This window comes from Candoia aspera, chromosome 6 (genome assembly GCF_035149785.1).
Source record: "Candoia aspera isolate rCanAsp1 chromosome 6, rCanAsp1.hap2, whole genome shotgun sequence".
NCBI classification, from domain to species: Eukaryota; Metazoa; Chordata; class Lepidosauria; order Squamata; family Boidae; genus Candoia; species Candoia aspera.
In genome coordinates this window covers 6,833,339-6,846,613 of record NC_086158.1, presented here as the reverse complement: position 1 = coordinate 6,846,613, position 13,275 = coordinate 6,833,339, and the positions used below count along the sequence as shown (strand labels likewise).

The window sequence follows — 13,275 nt, the reverse complement described above, 5'->3', positions numbered from 1 at the left end:
CCAACACCACAGTTCAAAAGCATCGATCTTCCTTCGCTCAGCCTTCCTTAGGTCCATGTAAAAAAGGGGTGGGGCTTTGACCACATGTGCAAGGCCGTCTTGACTTTTTTGACCCCCACCTTTTGCCCTTGGTCGGCCCCTCTTCCTTTTGCCTTCCACTCTCCCTAGCATCAGCATCTTCTCCAGGGTGTCCTGTCTTCTCATTATGTGGTACTGGATCCCCAGTACCACCCTTGAAACAAAAAAGCAGGATTACCTACTTTTCACAGTCTCTCTCCCTCTACCTAGCAATCTCCAGATCTTTGGGACTCGAATGTTCACCAGCAGCAGCCACCATGCTGGTCTGGTTTGATTGGAGATAGTCCAGTGCATCTTCTGAGCAACTTGTTAGGAATGGCTGCCTAGGACCTCAGCTGCTGGCCAGAATAGGTAATATGGATTGGATGAATGCTGATGTCTCTCTTCATCCCCTCCTTCTCCTCTCTTCCAGCTGCGCAAAGCCATTGAGGGTTCGGTTACTGCCAAAGGCGTGAAGGTGCGGCCACCGCTGGCCAGCTTCCGGGACAGTACAACCAGCAGCAGTGAGATGGAGGCCACTGAAATCCACCAGCTGTGGGACCGGAGGCAAAGACACTCCATTCCTCGTGAGTCCAGCCCTTCCGAGAGTGATGACAAATGCCAGTGATGGTGGAGTAGATCCTGCCAACCGAGAGACAGTTCACATTGCCATGCCTTGGCTGTTCCTGTTGCAGCTGGACCTCTTCTCTGGAGGCCTCCTTCTCTCTACATTCCAGCTTGGAGATCCATGGCAACTGCTTCAACAGGATAGTCCGTTCCTGGAAAAACTGGAGATCTCCATCCTGAGCCTTGAAGCTGAGCCTGGAGATGCACCCATAGCCCAGCTGCCCCATTTGCCCCATCCTTGGTCTCAGGGTTCATTCAAGACTTTACCTCCCCACTCTCCCATCATCCCACTATCCAGCAAGGAGGGAGGCTGATGGAGATGGGGAAGGATGTGCCTGTGGGTCTTTTAAAATACCTTCTGCTCATCTCAATGTCCCAGTACAGGTCACTTGAATCCAAAGGCTCATTCATCTCCCCTGGGCCATCTCCAAGCATAGCTGAAGACCTCATTAACTTGTTCTCAGCAGCTCTGCAGGTGGATTGGGCCACCCCACCTGAAAGGAGCTGGTTTAGCATCTGTCTTCCTTCAGTCTCGTCACTGTGCCGCACTTCGGGTTGGAAAGGAAAAAGGAAGTTTGTGGCATGCATGGATGCCCTTGTGGCATCTGTGGGCAACTTCCTAATGCAGGTGCTGAGATCTCTGGGCATCTCTTGGCATGCTCTGAGTCTTCCCCTTCAAATCTTAAGTGCTGCCCAGCCGTACTGTGTATGGCTAGCCCTCTGTTTAGAAGAAGTCCTAAATAATGGATAGGGGTGGAGGAGTCTGGGGTTTTGTTGGTATGACTTAACGACACATGGCACCCAAATAAAGCAAACACTGGATATCTTGAGCTACTGAGCCCAGGCGCCCCCATCCTCCCCACTGCCAGGATTCAGAATTCCAGGAAAGGGATTCGGGAACTGGTTCTACCCTCCTCTCTCTCTCGAGCCCACTTATGCTTGAATCCACAGGCAGAGGAGAGGAGAAGAGGGATGATTTTTGAAATGTACATACCGAAAATTTTTATATATACTTATATTAATTTAATTACAGAAAAGAATACAAATAGAGTTATATAAACCAGGGAGTGTCTGGTGTGTATCTAAGCCATGGAGTGTTGCGGGAACCAGGCCTGGTTGGTTTGTTGGCGTGGCCCAGATCACAGATATCCTGAAAGGGAAGGATGGATGTCAGAATCAGCCCGTTTGGCATAGTGTCCGACTCTAGGGGGAGGTGCTCATCTCCGTTTCAAAGCCGAAGAGCCGGCGTTTGTCCGTAGACACTTCCTCCGTGGTCACGTGGCCGGCATGACTAAACAGAACACTGTTACCTGCCCGCCAAAGCGGTACCTATTAATCTACTCACATTTGCATGTCTTCGAACTGCTAGGTTGGCAGGAGCTGGGACGAGCAACGGGAGCTCACCCCGCCGCGCGGTTTCGAACCGCCGACCTTCCGAAGCCTTGTTAACAGGTGATCGGCAGGTGGGGGGGTGGTGGAAGGTGAAGCAGGAGAGGCAGCCTCTCTGCTTCCCTGTGCAACCTGCTCCCCTAGTGCTGCTTAGCTGTTAGCCAGGCTTTTTTTGAACAGGGGCTTAGCGCTCTTCTCAGAAGAGCGCTAAACCCCTACTCAAAAAAACCCTGGCTGACAGTTGAGTGATGGGGTGGCGACACTGTACCATTTCCCACAAAAGGCAAGGTGGGGTTACTGAGTCTTGCAGAATCCAGAGCTGTGTTTCTCAACCGTGGCCGCTTGAAGACGTTCCAGTTGAAGTCCACACGTCTTCAAGCGGCCACGGTTGAGAAACACTGCTTTAAAGAATCCCTATGTTGGGTGAGATTAAACTGCAGGGAGGGGAAAGATTAACAAACTGGATCTCCTCTCAGATTCCCATCTTTTCCCAAGACCTCTCTCTGTGTTTTCCTTCTTTGCACTTCAGCGCTTTCCGTGATCCTGAAATGCAGATCCGTTTGCGGGAATTCGTGGCTGTCCTGCAGATTTCTCCTACCTGGGCACCAAAGGGAAACAGGGCAGAAACCTACAGCCGCATTGGAGGGAGAAAAGCAGGGACTGATAATGAAACCGCTGCCTATACAACTGCTCTGCTCAGTTGTAACAGTAGCACAATTCACAGAAGAAATATCAGCGGGCAGCCTTGCTTTTAATCATTTAAATGAGTCTCTTTTAAATAGTTGATTTAAAGCTTAATTGTTGTAATTTAAATGCTAATCCGCTTCCCCACTTCCCAAGCTTTCTGGTTTTCTGCTTTGAACCAAAAGGCATCCAACATTCAGAAAGTCAGGATGGAATCCAGACTGCCTAATCTCAATCTGGGCCTTTCCAGAAGTGCTGAATTACAGCACCCATCATCCCCAGCCAGCCTCACCAGCATACTTGGACCGTGCCAGGTTGGGAAAGATTGATGTGGCCCTTGCGGGTTGGAGAAACGTGGCTTTCCCTAGATTTCCTGGGTAATCTCGTCTGTTTTAAAAAGCCTAAGTGATGCACAAAGGGAAGGAAGCTGCAGAATAACGTCTGGGAGATGGTGGCACTGAGCAGTAACGATGGGTAGGGGAGTCCTTATAGTGCAGGAAGGAAGGAAGGCGGAATATAGAAGCCATCTGAGGAAAGAGAAAGGGCTTTCTTGAGCATGACCCCTCCCAAAGACCTTGGCACTCCCCTGATTTTCTGGCCTTTTTTGCCAAGACTATTTTCATTTTTAACTCAAAATGACACGGGAAGCAAGCATTTTGTAAGCAAGGGGTAGCACCATCTTTATTTCTGTTCTGGCCTGGCCTGCCTGTGCTTGGAAGTTTCTTAGAAAATAATAATAGAAGGGGGTTTGCCCAGTGCCGTGTCTGGAAATGTGTCTGCCTGCCAAGAAATGAAAGGCAAAGGGGCTAGAAAACCCTTGGAGATGGATGGAGGGCGGAAGGGAGCACATTCACACCTTGCCTTCTGATTAATGGAGGTCTGTAGCCAACTACACCCCGTATCACCGTCTTTCTCTAGAGCAGCGTTTCTCAACCTTGTCAACTTTAAGCCATGGGGACTCCAACAGCTGGCTGGGGAATTCTGGGAGTTGGAGTCCCCATGGCTTAAAGTTGACAAGGTTGAGAAACGCTGCTCTAGACTGACCAGTAAGGCTAGCCTATAACTCAGATGCCTCCAGGTGACCACAGAGAGTTCTCTTTACTGTAACCTAGTCGTCATCCAACTTCTGCACCTCAGCTCTGTAGCTTTACTGTAAGATGCTGCCAAGTTTCAAATGCCCCCAAGCCTGGAGCTTCCAGACCTCAGGACTGTTTTTTTCTCAGAAGCTGTTGCTTTGCATGTCCCAATGATGGAGGATCTCCGCTGTTTTGTAGCTACCTGGTGGATCATTTTTCCCATGTAGGGTTTTCCCTTCTACCAATTGGAAGGGGAATCTAAGGGGAAGGAATGCATGCCACTGCCTATGTGTGGTGCTACAGTATGGCACGGCATGGTAGAAGGGGTGCCCACAAATCAAAAGAATCATATCTGGGGGGGCTTTGGGGGTGAGCTGCTGTTCTGCCTTGGGGGAGAGGTTTAGGATTAGAGCTTCACCTCCGTACGATACAGAGGTGATGATGGAGACAGCTGTTGCCTCCTAGCCGTGATGATCAACATGCCAGCATCATTCAGGGAGCAACTGATAGACAGAGGATCCATGTCTGTTGGCAGCTGGCACTTGTGGGTGAAGGTGTTGGAGACAATGCCATCTTCTGCCATCTGCAAGGCAAGCAAATGTAAGTGGGTAAGCCCTTTCCCCAAATAAATTCCTGAATTTTCCACCCTGGTGCCTCTAAGACACCATCAATGCTGGCTTAAAAGCTTAGCTTGGGTTTTTCAAATGGCTCTTGCAGGGAAGCGTTCGCACAAGCTGCCTCACCTGGTTACCGAATTAACTCATTTTCTGGATGTATGTAATGCATAGAGCTCTAAGCTGGCCGAAGGATGTGGGTGTGCCCCCAGGTCAGTTTACGGTGAAGGTTAACAGGAATACAAGGTTAATATACTTTGCTAAGGAGGCTATGCAGATCAACAGGCAGATTTTTAAGTGACCTAGTTAAGCATGTTGTGTGAATGCAGCCATTGATCCCATGCATATGAAATAAGGCAATTAAGATGTTGTTGCAGCATTCAGGGCGAACAGGTTTTGTTTAATACAAGGGTTAGATGCTTGTATTAAAATTGTCCTTGGTTTTCTGCCTTGAGATGCTGAAAACGGAATCAGTGACTTTCTGCATTGAAACTTGGCTCCAGAAAACCCTGTCATTTTTTTCCAAGGCTGATCATGCCAACAGCTCTCTCTCTCTGAACGCAGCATGCATCCTAGGAAACCAACCTGCAAATTTCAACAATAAATGTGCATAATTGCAGAGTAAATTCAGGGCAGAAAATCCCTCCAAGCTTGTAGGTGGGGCAGGGGGCTAAATTTTACTTTAGCTTTAAAAAGCCAGATCACCTTTTTCCTGCTGGTTTCCATGTCCCCCCACCTTTAATCTTTTATAGAATAGCTATAGCCTGGCATCTCCAAAGAAGAAAATGCTTGAAAATCACACATCCATGTTCATAGATATCACTTAAACTTTCCTAGTGAACTCACCAGATCTTACTACAGGTAGTCCTCACTTAATGACCACAATTTGGACTGGAATTTCAGTTGCTAAGCAAAGTGAATCTGATCGGATTTTACAACCTTTTTGCGGCAGTCATTAAGCAAATCACCCTGGGGTTCAGTGAACCATGTGGTTGTTAAGTGAATCACATGGTTCCCCATTGATTTTGCTTGCCAGAAGCCAGCTGGGAAGGTCGAAAATAGCGATCACATGACCACAGGACACTGATGGTTGTAAATGCAAACTGGTTGCCAAGTGTCCAAATCATGATCATGTGACTGTCAGGATGCTGTGATAGTCAAAAGTGTGAATACTGATTGTAAGCCAGTTTTTTCAGCACCATCGTAAGTCCGAACCATCACTGAATGGTTGTTAAGTGAGGACTACCTGTATGGAAGTTGCAACATGGCATTAGAGAGTAACCTAACTGAACCTTCAGGTACAGATACAATAAATCACCAATGCCAGCAACTGGTGGAGCCTCATGAGCAGAGGACCCCCTGGTTTTGCAGTCTCTTTAGCACCCAAGGAAACTGCCTTGCACCAAGTTTGAACTTTGGTTCATCTAAGTTCTTTTTTTTCCCCTGATTGCTCATTCCTCTAGGGCAGTGTTTCTCAACCTTGGCCAGCTGAAGATGTGTGGACTTCAGCCTTGCTGGCTGGGAATTCTGGGAGTTGAAGTCCACACGTCTTCAAGTGGCCAAGGCTGAGAAACACTGGTTGAGCAGCAGGGAACCCATTAACTGGAACAACTTCAGCAGTTGGAAAGTCTTGTTTGCTTTGTCCAGGAAGACCCACAAATACAAGGAAAACACCAGTCAAGGCAACACAGTTTGGCTACTACAGCCAAGTTTGGCCACTAAGTTAGGTCCCAGTCAATGGGTAAATTGACCACTTTAGGGATTCCCAGGACCTGAGTGTCTGGCAGAGTTAGCTTAGCCTTGTGCGTGACTGTGCTGCTTGGAGCTAATTTTAACAATTGGGAGGGCTGTTCATTGACCACAGCAACCAATCCTTTTTGACATTCCAATCATACATTAATCCCTCCCCCCACTGACCCAGTTTTAAAGGTGTTGTGGGAACAGGACCCAGAGTATCGGTTTCTTTTCATCTCCTCTGGATATCTCAGCCCTGCCAGGAGGCTCCTTCTTACCTTCTCTGCTTGGATGACAATGCAATAGTTGTAGGAAGTCACCACGATATCTTGAGGTTCAAACTGGCTGAGGTCCGTTATGACCTGGTATTTGTTCCCGCTGGCCACCACATTGCTGTTGCCCAGCGCTGAGGAATGGACTGACGGAGGGGAGCCTGGGAGGGAGCAAAGTTAGTGTGGGCAGTAGAGTTGTGTGTGTGTGTGTGCACGCTTTCAAGTCAGTCTTGACTCCTGGCAACTGCCTGGACTAGTCCCTGCAGTTTTCTTGGCAAGGCTTTTCGGAAGTGGTTTGCCGTTGCTTCCTTCCCAGGGCTGAGAGAGAGCGACTGGCACAAGGTCACCCATCTGGCTTCATGCCTAAGGCGGGACTAGAACTCACCGTCTCCCGGTTTCTAGCCTGATGCCTTAACCCAGCCTTTCTCAACCGTTTGATCCTGGAGGAACGCTTAAAATACTTTTCAGGCCTCGGAGAACCCCTGCACATTCAGGCTCAAATAGAGGCCTGAAATTACAAAATTATTACATTTGTTTCATCTGCAGGCCTGTGTATATGCATTAACAGGGTTCTTAAACTAAACATAAATAATGAAACTTGCCTCTTTAATGTGAAGTTCCCCGAATTTGAAATAATTTTTTAAAATAAATCGTGATCTCCCAGGGAACCCTTAGTGACCTCTTGAAGAACCCTAGCATGCCACGGAACCCTGGTTGAGAAACCCTGGCTTAACCACTACACCAGACTGGCTCTGGGGCTACAATACTCAAAAGTGAGCTGCAACAATGCAAGTGACCACTAGATGGTGGGAAAGAGTTTTCAATATCATCTGCTGCCCTCTAGTGGTTATCTAGGTTTTTGAAGCCCAGACCTGGGAACATTAGGCAGAGAGACTGAGCTAAAGATGTTGCCTAGTCTGGCAATGAAACGTCTCCAAGAAAACAACAAGGCTCAAAGATCACCAAGGACTCCACAGACTGAGCTAAATAACAACTGTGGGTTTTCAGGGGGTGGGGGAGGCAGAAATTCCTTTTATCTTTGAAAAGCGAATATGATCTAACAACACCTAACACTGATTCAACTCACAAACTCCATCCTGGGTCTCTCTTTGGCTCCAGATCTCATGGCTTAAACTTCTGGCTGAAATTTTGTCCTTTTTTGCCTCTCCCCCAACCCTTGTTCTCAGGAGCATCACATCTGATGAGTATTTCCACAGAATGCCGAAGCTTGAGTCTTCTTTTGTGTCTAATGAAGACCAGCTCTAGCTGGCAGCTTCTGGTTGATCACGGCCAATTTGGAAAAGCTAAGGGAGTTCAAATGGAAGGGAGACTGTCAGGAGATCCCAGATCTGGAGGCTAAACTGGGAAGTCACGAAAATATCCCAGAAGAAGAGAATGGGACATGTCCATGCAGTTACCAGCTGTTGACGAATAGAAAAATAATTTGCCACAGCCTTCTGCCACAGTGCTTTGAATTCCCAATATAGCCTGCAACCCTGGGATGTCCTCATGGTCTCCCATCCCAATATTAACCAAGCCTGATGCTCCTTAGCTTTTCTTCCCCCAAGATCAGCCAAGATTGGCTACCTGCCATATTCACTGCCAGTGGTTTCATTAAAAAGGGATGGAATTAATTTATGGCTTTTTGAGGGAACCCCAGCCTGTAATTTTGGAAGATCCACCCCATGGCAGCAGCTCCTTGCTTAGCCCTACACCTAATCCCGTCTTGCCTCCTATGTTGTCCCAGAGATATGACTGAGGGCGTTCTGATGTCCAGAAACTATCCAAGACATTTCAGTGATGTTCATGGAGTGCACATAATCAAGTCAGATGCATTCACCCATCATGATAGGCTTAATTTGGCTTAATCTTGTGTATGTGCTGCATACATATTCATAATACATGTGCTTATATCTATCACAAGAATCCAAAAACAAAAAAAGGGTTAACTCAGGAACCAGATTAAGCATGTCATGTGAAGCTGACACACAGAGTAAAATAACAATTAGTTGTTGCTCTTACAATGCCAGAAATCAGAAAACAGCATTCTGTTGGTCAATTTTTGATCATCTAAGGTAGGGGTCAACAGTCAACCTTGGCCTAGCCCTGCTTTGCCCCTGAAGTCCAAGATGTCTGTGGGAGAGGGGGAACAAACATCTGAACTCCCCCACCCCCAAAAGTGCTCACCTGAATACCCATAGGGCTCCCGAGTTCTCCCAGCACCAAAGATCCCATGGGGAGGTTCCAGCAGGGGCTCAAAGTGAGGCTTGCTTGGCGTAAAGGTGCTGATGTGTTCAGAGCGGAAGGTGGACGAAGAGCTCACAGATGACATGGCACTGGGGTTCCACAGCAGCTGCTGGTTATGCACAAGGGCCTGCATGAAGAGGCAGCAGGAGAGGGCACGTCCTTGGCCAGGCAAAGCCGAGATGCCCATACTTGGCTTTTTCGCAATGTCGTCTGTGTCCCATGCGCTGGAATGCAAGATAAGGGGCTGCCGTTTCAGCAGCTGGGAATGAAAAGGGAGAAGCAGAGCAGAGCAGCCCCGCTCCCCAAGTCACCTGCATTCAGATGGCTTCTGCCAGAAGATGACGACACGACCGGCTGGACGTGGAAAAGCTGCTTACAAGCCAAAAAAGTATTTCTCAATTTCAGCCTCCGGGGTTAATATTAAGGAGGCATTGATTCCAAGATCGCATCATCAGCCATGGCAAAAGGCTTGTCTGAACAGGGAGGTTGGGCGGGGGGGCAGCAGAGGTTGGTAACAGCAGTCCCAGCAGCCCTCGCTGCTGGCCAGACTTTTAGGCTTGGTAGCCCAGCAATTTCTGGAGGTGCACCAATCCCAGGTCCTGGCCTTTTAGGGGAAGCTGTGCTGGTCACTTCCAGTTGTGGATTTTGGAAGGAAGCGAAGCAGGCAGGTGACAGCTTGCCTACCCTTGGCACCCTAGCGAGGGATTAATGACCAGGCCAGCCCCCAACTCACAACACGGGACCATCCCATCAAATTGGGCATCCGTGATCATTCCAGCATGTCAAAAAGAAAGTGGGATTGGGTAGCAGCAGCAGCAGCATCCAAGGTGGTGGGCCAGTGCTGTCTCCTCTTGCATCAGTCACACTCCAACAGCATTCATTCAAGACATTTAACCTGGTTACCAAACGAACCTATGTTTAGAGTTTGCACAACTTACTGAATCATAAACTAACTGAACAGCCTTGGTTCAACCTATGTGGAAAGCTAAAAACCCTAACCAAGGTTAAAGCTAACCAAGATTGACCAGTTATGCAATACAGTTTTGAACTGATCTGGTTAAACATACTGGGTAGTTAACTTGTCATGCAGATTCACACTTGACATGGTTTTGTGGCTGTTGTGTGAACACGGCCTCTTTCTGTCACATGAACGTGTATACACTGCCAGGGTTTCCCTGATTTGCTAAAAATTCAGTTAAAGACCAGCAGTTTCATTCACACAAACCAGGCTTCGTTAGAGTTAATCTTGCATAGCTGTCCTGCGGATCAGGGTGTGGTGCAGTGTGTTTTACCCTACCTTTTGCAAACCCAGAAAAATTGGTTAATTTGGTAATCTGGTTGAATGTATTGTGTGAATGCAACTACTTACTCTCATTTGAAGTTGGCTTGGGTGTAGGACTTGTGAGAGAGATCTTGAGATCATAGTTGATTGACAACTGACTATGAATCAGCAGTGTGATATGACTGCAAAAAAAGCAAACGCAAGTTTGGTTTCTCAGCAGAAGCATACAGGTAGTCCTCGTTTAGTGACCATTCACAGTTGCGATGGTGATGAAAAAGTAACTTTGTGACCAGTCCTTGCATTTACAACCTTTGCAGGTCTGTAAAGCAAAGGAAAGCTGAAGTAAGATCATAAGCACAGTCACGTTTCACTTAGCAACCACTTTGCTTAATGATTGAGTTGCGGGTCCTAATTGTGGTCACTAAACAAGGACTCCCTGTACTTTCCAAATCATAGGCAACCATTGGCCCCCTTTGTTCTGCTTTAGTTCAATGCCACCTTGAGGACTGAGCTCTGCTCTGGGTACCACCCATTAAATTGGAACAGATTCCGAGAAGGACCATGAGAATGATCAGGGATGAGAAACGAAACCCTGTGAAGACTGGAGAAGCCAGAAAGGTTTGATCTTGAAAAAAGACCAGGAAGAACATGATAGCCTTTTCTGAAAGCCAGGAGGGATGTCTCCCTAGAGAAGCTCAAAAGCTATTCTCTCTCTTTCCAGAGCGCAGGACATGGACCAGGGAATTTAAGTTACAGGAATGCAGGTTTTGGCTGAAAGCCAGAATAATCATCTTCATAGTAGGAACAATGAGCAAAACCATGATCAGAAGGTTTTGATCTGCCCTTTCCTTTATTGCAGCATTTCTCAACCTTGACAACTTTAAGATAGGTAGACTTCAACTCCCAGCATTCCCCAGCCAGCTTTGCTGGTAAGGCATCACTGGCTGGGGAATGCTGGGAGTTGAAGTCCACCTATCTTGAAGTTGCCATGGTTGAGAAATGCTGCTTTATTGGATGAATTCAAGCAGAAGCTAACCAGCCACCTGGGAGAGATGCTTTCACTTGGATCCCTGCACAAATCTTAAAGAGCTTGGAGTCAATGCCCTCTACTTCCTTCCAACTCTACAATTCCCCGATTCTCTGATAACCAACAGGGGAAATAAGCGAGCCCTCAAAATAGTGGTGTAGAGGCAGCAGAAAGCAAAATAACCTTTTTGTCTAGGGTGTTAACCTACGCGATGGCTCATTCACACGTGCAAGTTATCATTTGCTGCCTTCAGGGCTTTTACGCATGTGTGAACAGTCATGCTTGGATTCAGACTTTCCCATAGAATGGTCTGATTTGGGTTTCTGTCATTTTTCAGAACACATTCCCTTTCTGGCTGTTTTGGCTCAGCCCCAAGGCACAACCACAGACATTCATCTCTTAGTCACCCCAAGTCTCACAAAGTCGACCAGCAGGAAGACCAAGTCCTCTTCTTCTAAGGGGGCAGACCTTTATTCAAAGCCAGCTTCCCATTCCGAGGTGCAGAGGCTGGAGGGCCCAGGGCCCATGTGGCCTCTCCAATTTGGCATTCAAATGCGGTTTGCAAGTTGCAATGGGAAACGGGACAGGCGGAGGAAATAAGTAAATCGATGACTAGAGAACTGGCATAGGAACTGCGTTTAATGTTAATTACATGGAAAGGAAAGGAAAGGAAATCAAATGTAATTTTCATCCCGGTTCCGCCCACTCTGCATGGGGACTGCAACACTTGCATGCCATTGGAAAGCCAAGTGTGGCTCTCGGTTGAGAAAAAGTTGCAGACGGGGGTATCCACAGATAATGGCCCAAAAAGCCAAGCTGGTGGACCAAAAGTCAGGATGACAATCATCACAGTCGCCATCTTGACCTTTTGGACCGTCAGCTGTGGCCGTCTCTGGTTGCGGAGCCCTGGTTGCCACCGTGCAAGCAAAGTTCCTTTGGGCACGTAGAAAGTGTAAAATCCGCCAGCCTGAGCCAAACTGGATCAAACGGAATTACAGTACGTGACATTAAAAAAAAATAGTAATAATAAAAGCAGATACCAAATACTAATACGAGACACTCAGAAAGGCATCCAGGGAGGCAATGATGGGGAGAAACAAAGCTGGCGGAAGCGAGGCACAGGAAGAATGAGAAGAACGCAGCCCGATCAGGTAGAACCACCTTTTTTAATGAATTACGGATACAAACGAAACGAAACAGACACTCGTACCAGGCTGGGCTATACATCAGGAGCAGGTCGGGTGAAAAATAGTGACACACAGAAACAATACTGTGCATTTGGACCGGGACACGAGGACTAGAGAGGCTGGGGGGGATGGTAAAGAGGGGCACGATGCCTAGGCTTCAGGCATCTCGGGGAGGCAAGACTGGAGTCTGCACAGAGATTCTTTGGGGTGGGGAGGGGTACGTGCAAGAGAGCCACCGAATGGACTGGTTTTGCACAAACGATGCAGGAGAAGAAGGGCTTAGCAAGGGCTCCTCAAGCAACCGGGAGGGATGTTCCTGAATTAGACTTGGTTTTCATTCCCTCCCCATCCCGTCCTACCTCACCAGCAGCCTTCGGTCTTCCAGTGCAGGGCCCCTCCTTTTTCAGGACAGCCTTGCTAGGCCTTGCTGCAGTTCCAATGAAAGAGTCATGGTGAGACCCAGCTTCCCCTTCATCCTTGAGCCCATCGGATGCTCTCCAGCCCTACCAGATGGTTCAGAAAGAAATGCCCTTCCCTATCTCCATGAAGCCCCAGAGGCTCTGGGATGACTGGGCAGTAAGCCACCCCATGACTAGCTGTTTAACTCCCACGAAGAGTTGGTTCATCCAAGACTCCCCCCAGTCATCAACACTACCCCCTGCTCTCTGCAACATCTCCTTCAGCAGAAGGAGCCCCAGCCATTGATAGATCAGCACTTGATGGTCCTCCTGCCAGTCACATTCCTTCCTTCCATTATTTTGGACAATCCTCTCAGAAGCAGTTGAGAAATACTGGATCAGTGATTCTCGGCCCTGGCAACTTTAAGACGTGTGGACTTCAACTCCCAGAATTCCCCAGCCAGCATCTTAAACGTCTTAAAGTTGCCAAGGTTGAGGAACACTGCTCTGGATTCTACAAAACTCAGTAACCCCACCTTGTCTTTTGTAGAAAATGTAATTTACAAAGACTAGGGAGATGGCCAGAATGAAACCAGGAAGGACATATCCAGATGTCTTTCTAAAAGAAGTCAAGACAGCAACTGTGGTCTGGTCAAGGGTGTCCACAGGATGTGGTCCAGA

The 13,275-nt window shown here is 47.9% G+C and overlaps 2 protein-coding genes across 4 annotated transcripts in view; one reads left to right on the top strand and one right to left on the bottom strand.

Annotated features, from left to right (window-relative positions):
• The window catches only part of CLCN2 (chloride voltage-gated channel 2), a 95,838-nt gene extending 94,324 nt beyond the window's left edge, over positions 1-1,514 (top strand). For all 3 annotated transcript variants that reach the window (XM_063306362.1, XM_063306361.1, XM_063306363.1), the window contains one exon: positions 491-1,514. In XM_063306362.1, coding sequence (XP_063162432.1) covers positions 491-685 — 195 coding nt within the window. In that variant the 3' untranslated portion in view covers positions 686-1,514. The remainder of the gene's footprint in view (positions 1-490) is intronic.
• A 1,917-nt stretch (positions 1,515-3,431) lies between these two features.
• LOC134500527 (heat shock protein beta-7-like) lies at positions 3,432-8,909 on the bottom strand. Its single transcript, XM_063307864.1, has 3 exons — positions 8,641-8,909; positions 6,460-6,614; positions 3,432-4,416 (listed from the first exon to the last, which is right to left on the bottom strand). Exons 1-3 carry the CDS (start codon positions 8,885-8,887, stop codon positions 4,240-4,242), a joined length of 579 nt encoding a protein of 192 aa, XP_063163934.1. The 5' UTR covers positions 8,888-8,909; the 3' UTR covers positions 3,432-4,239.
• Positions 8,910-13,275: the final 4,366 nt, after the last annotated feature.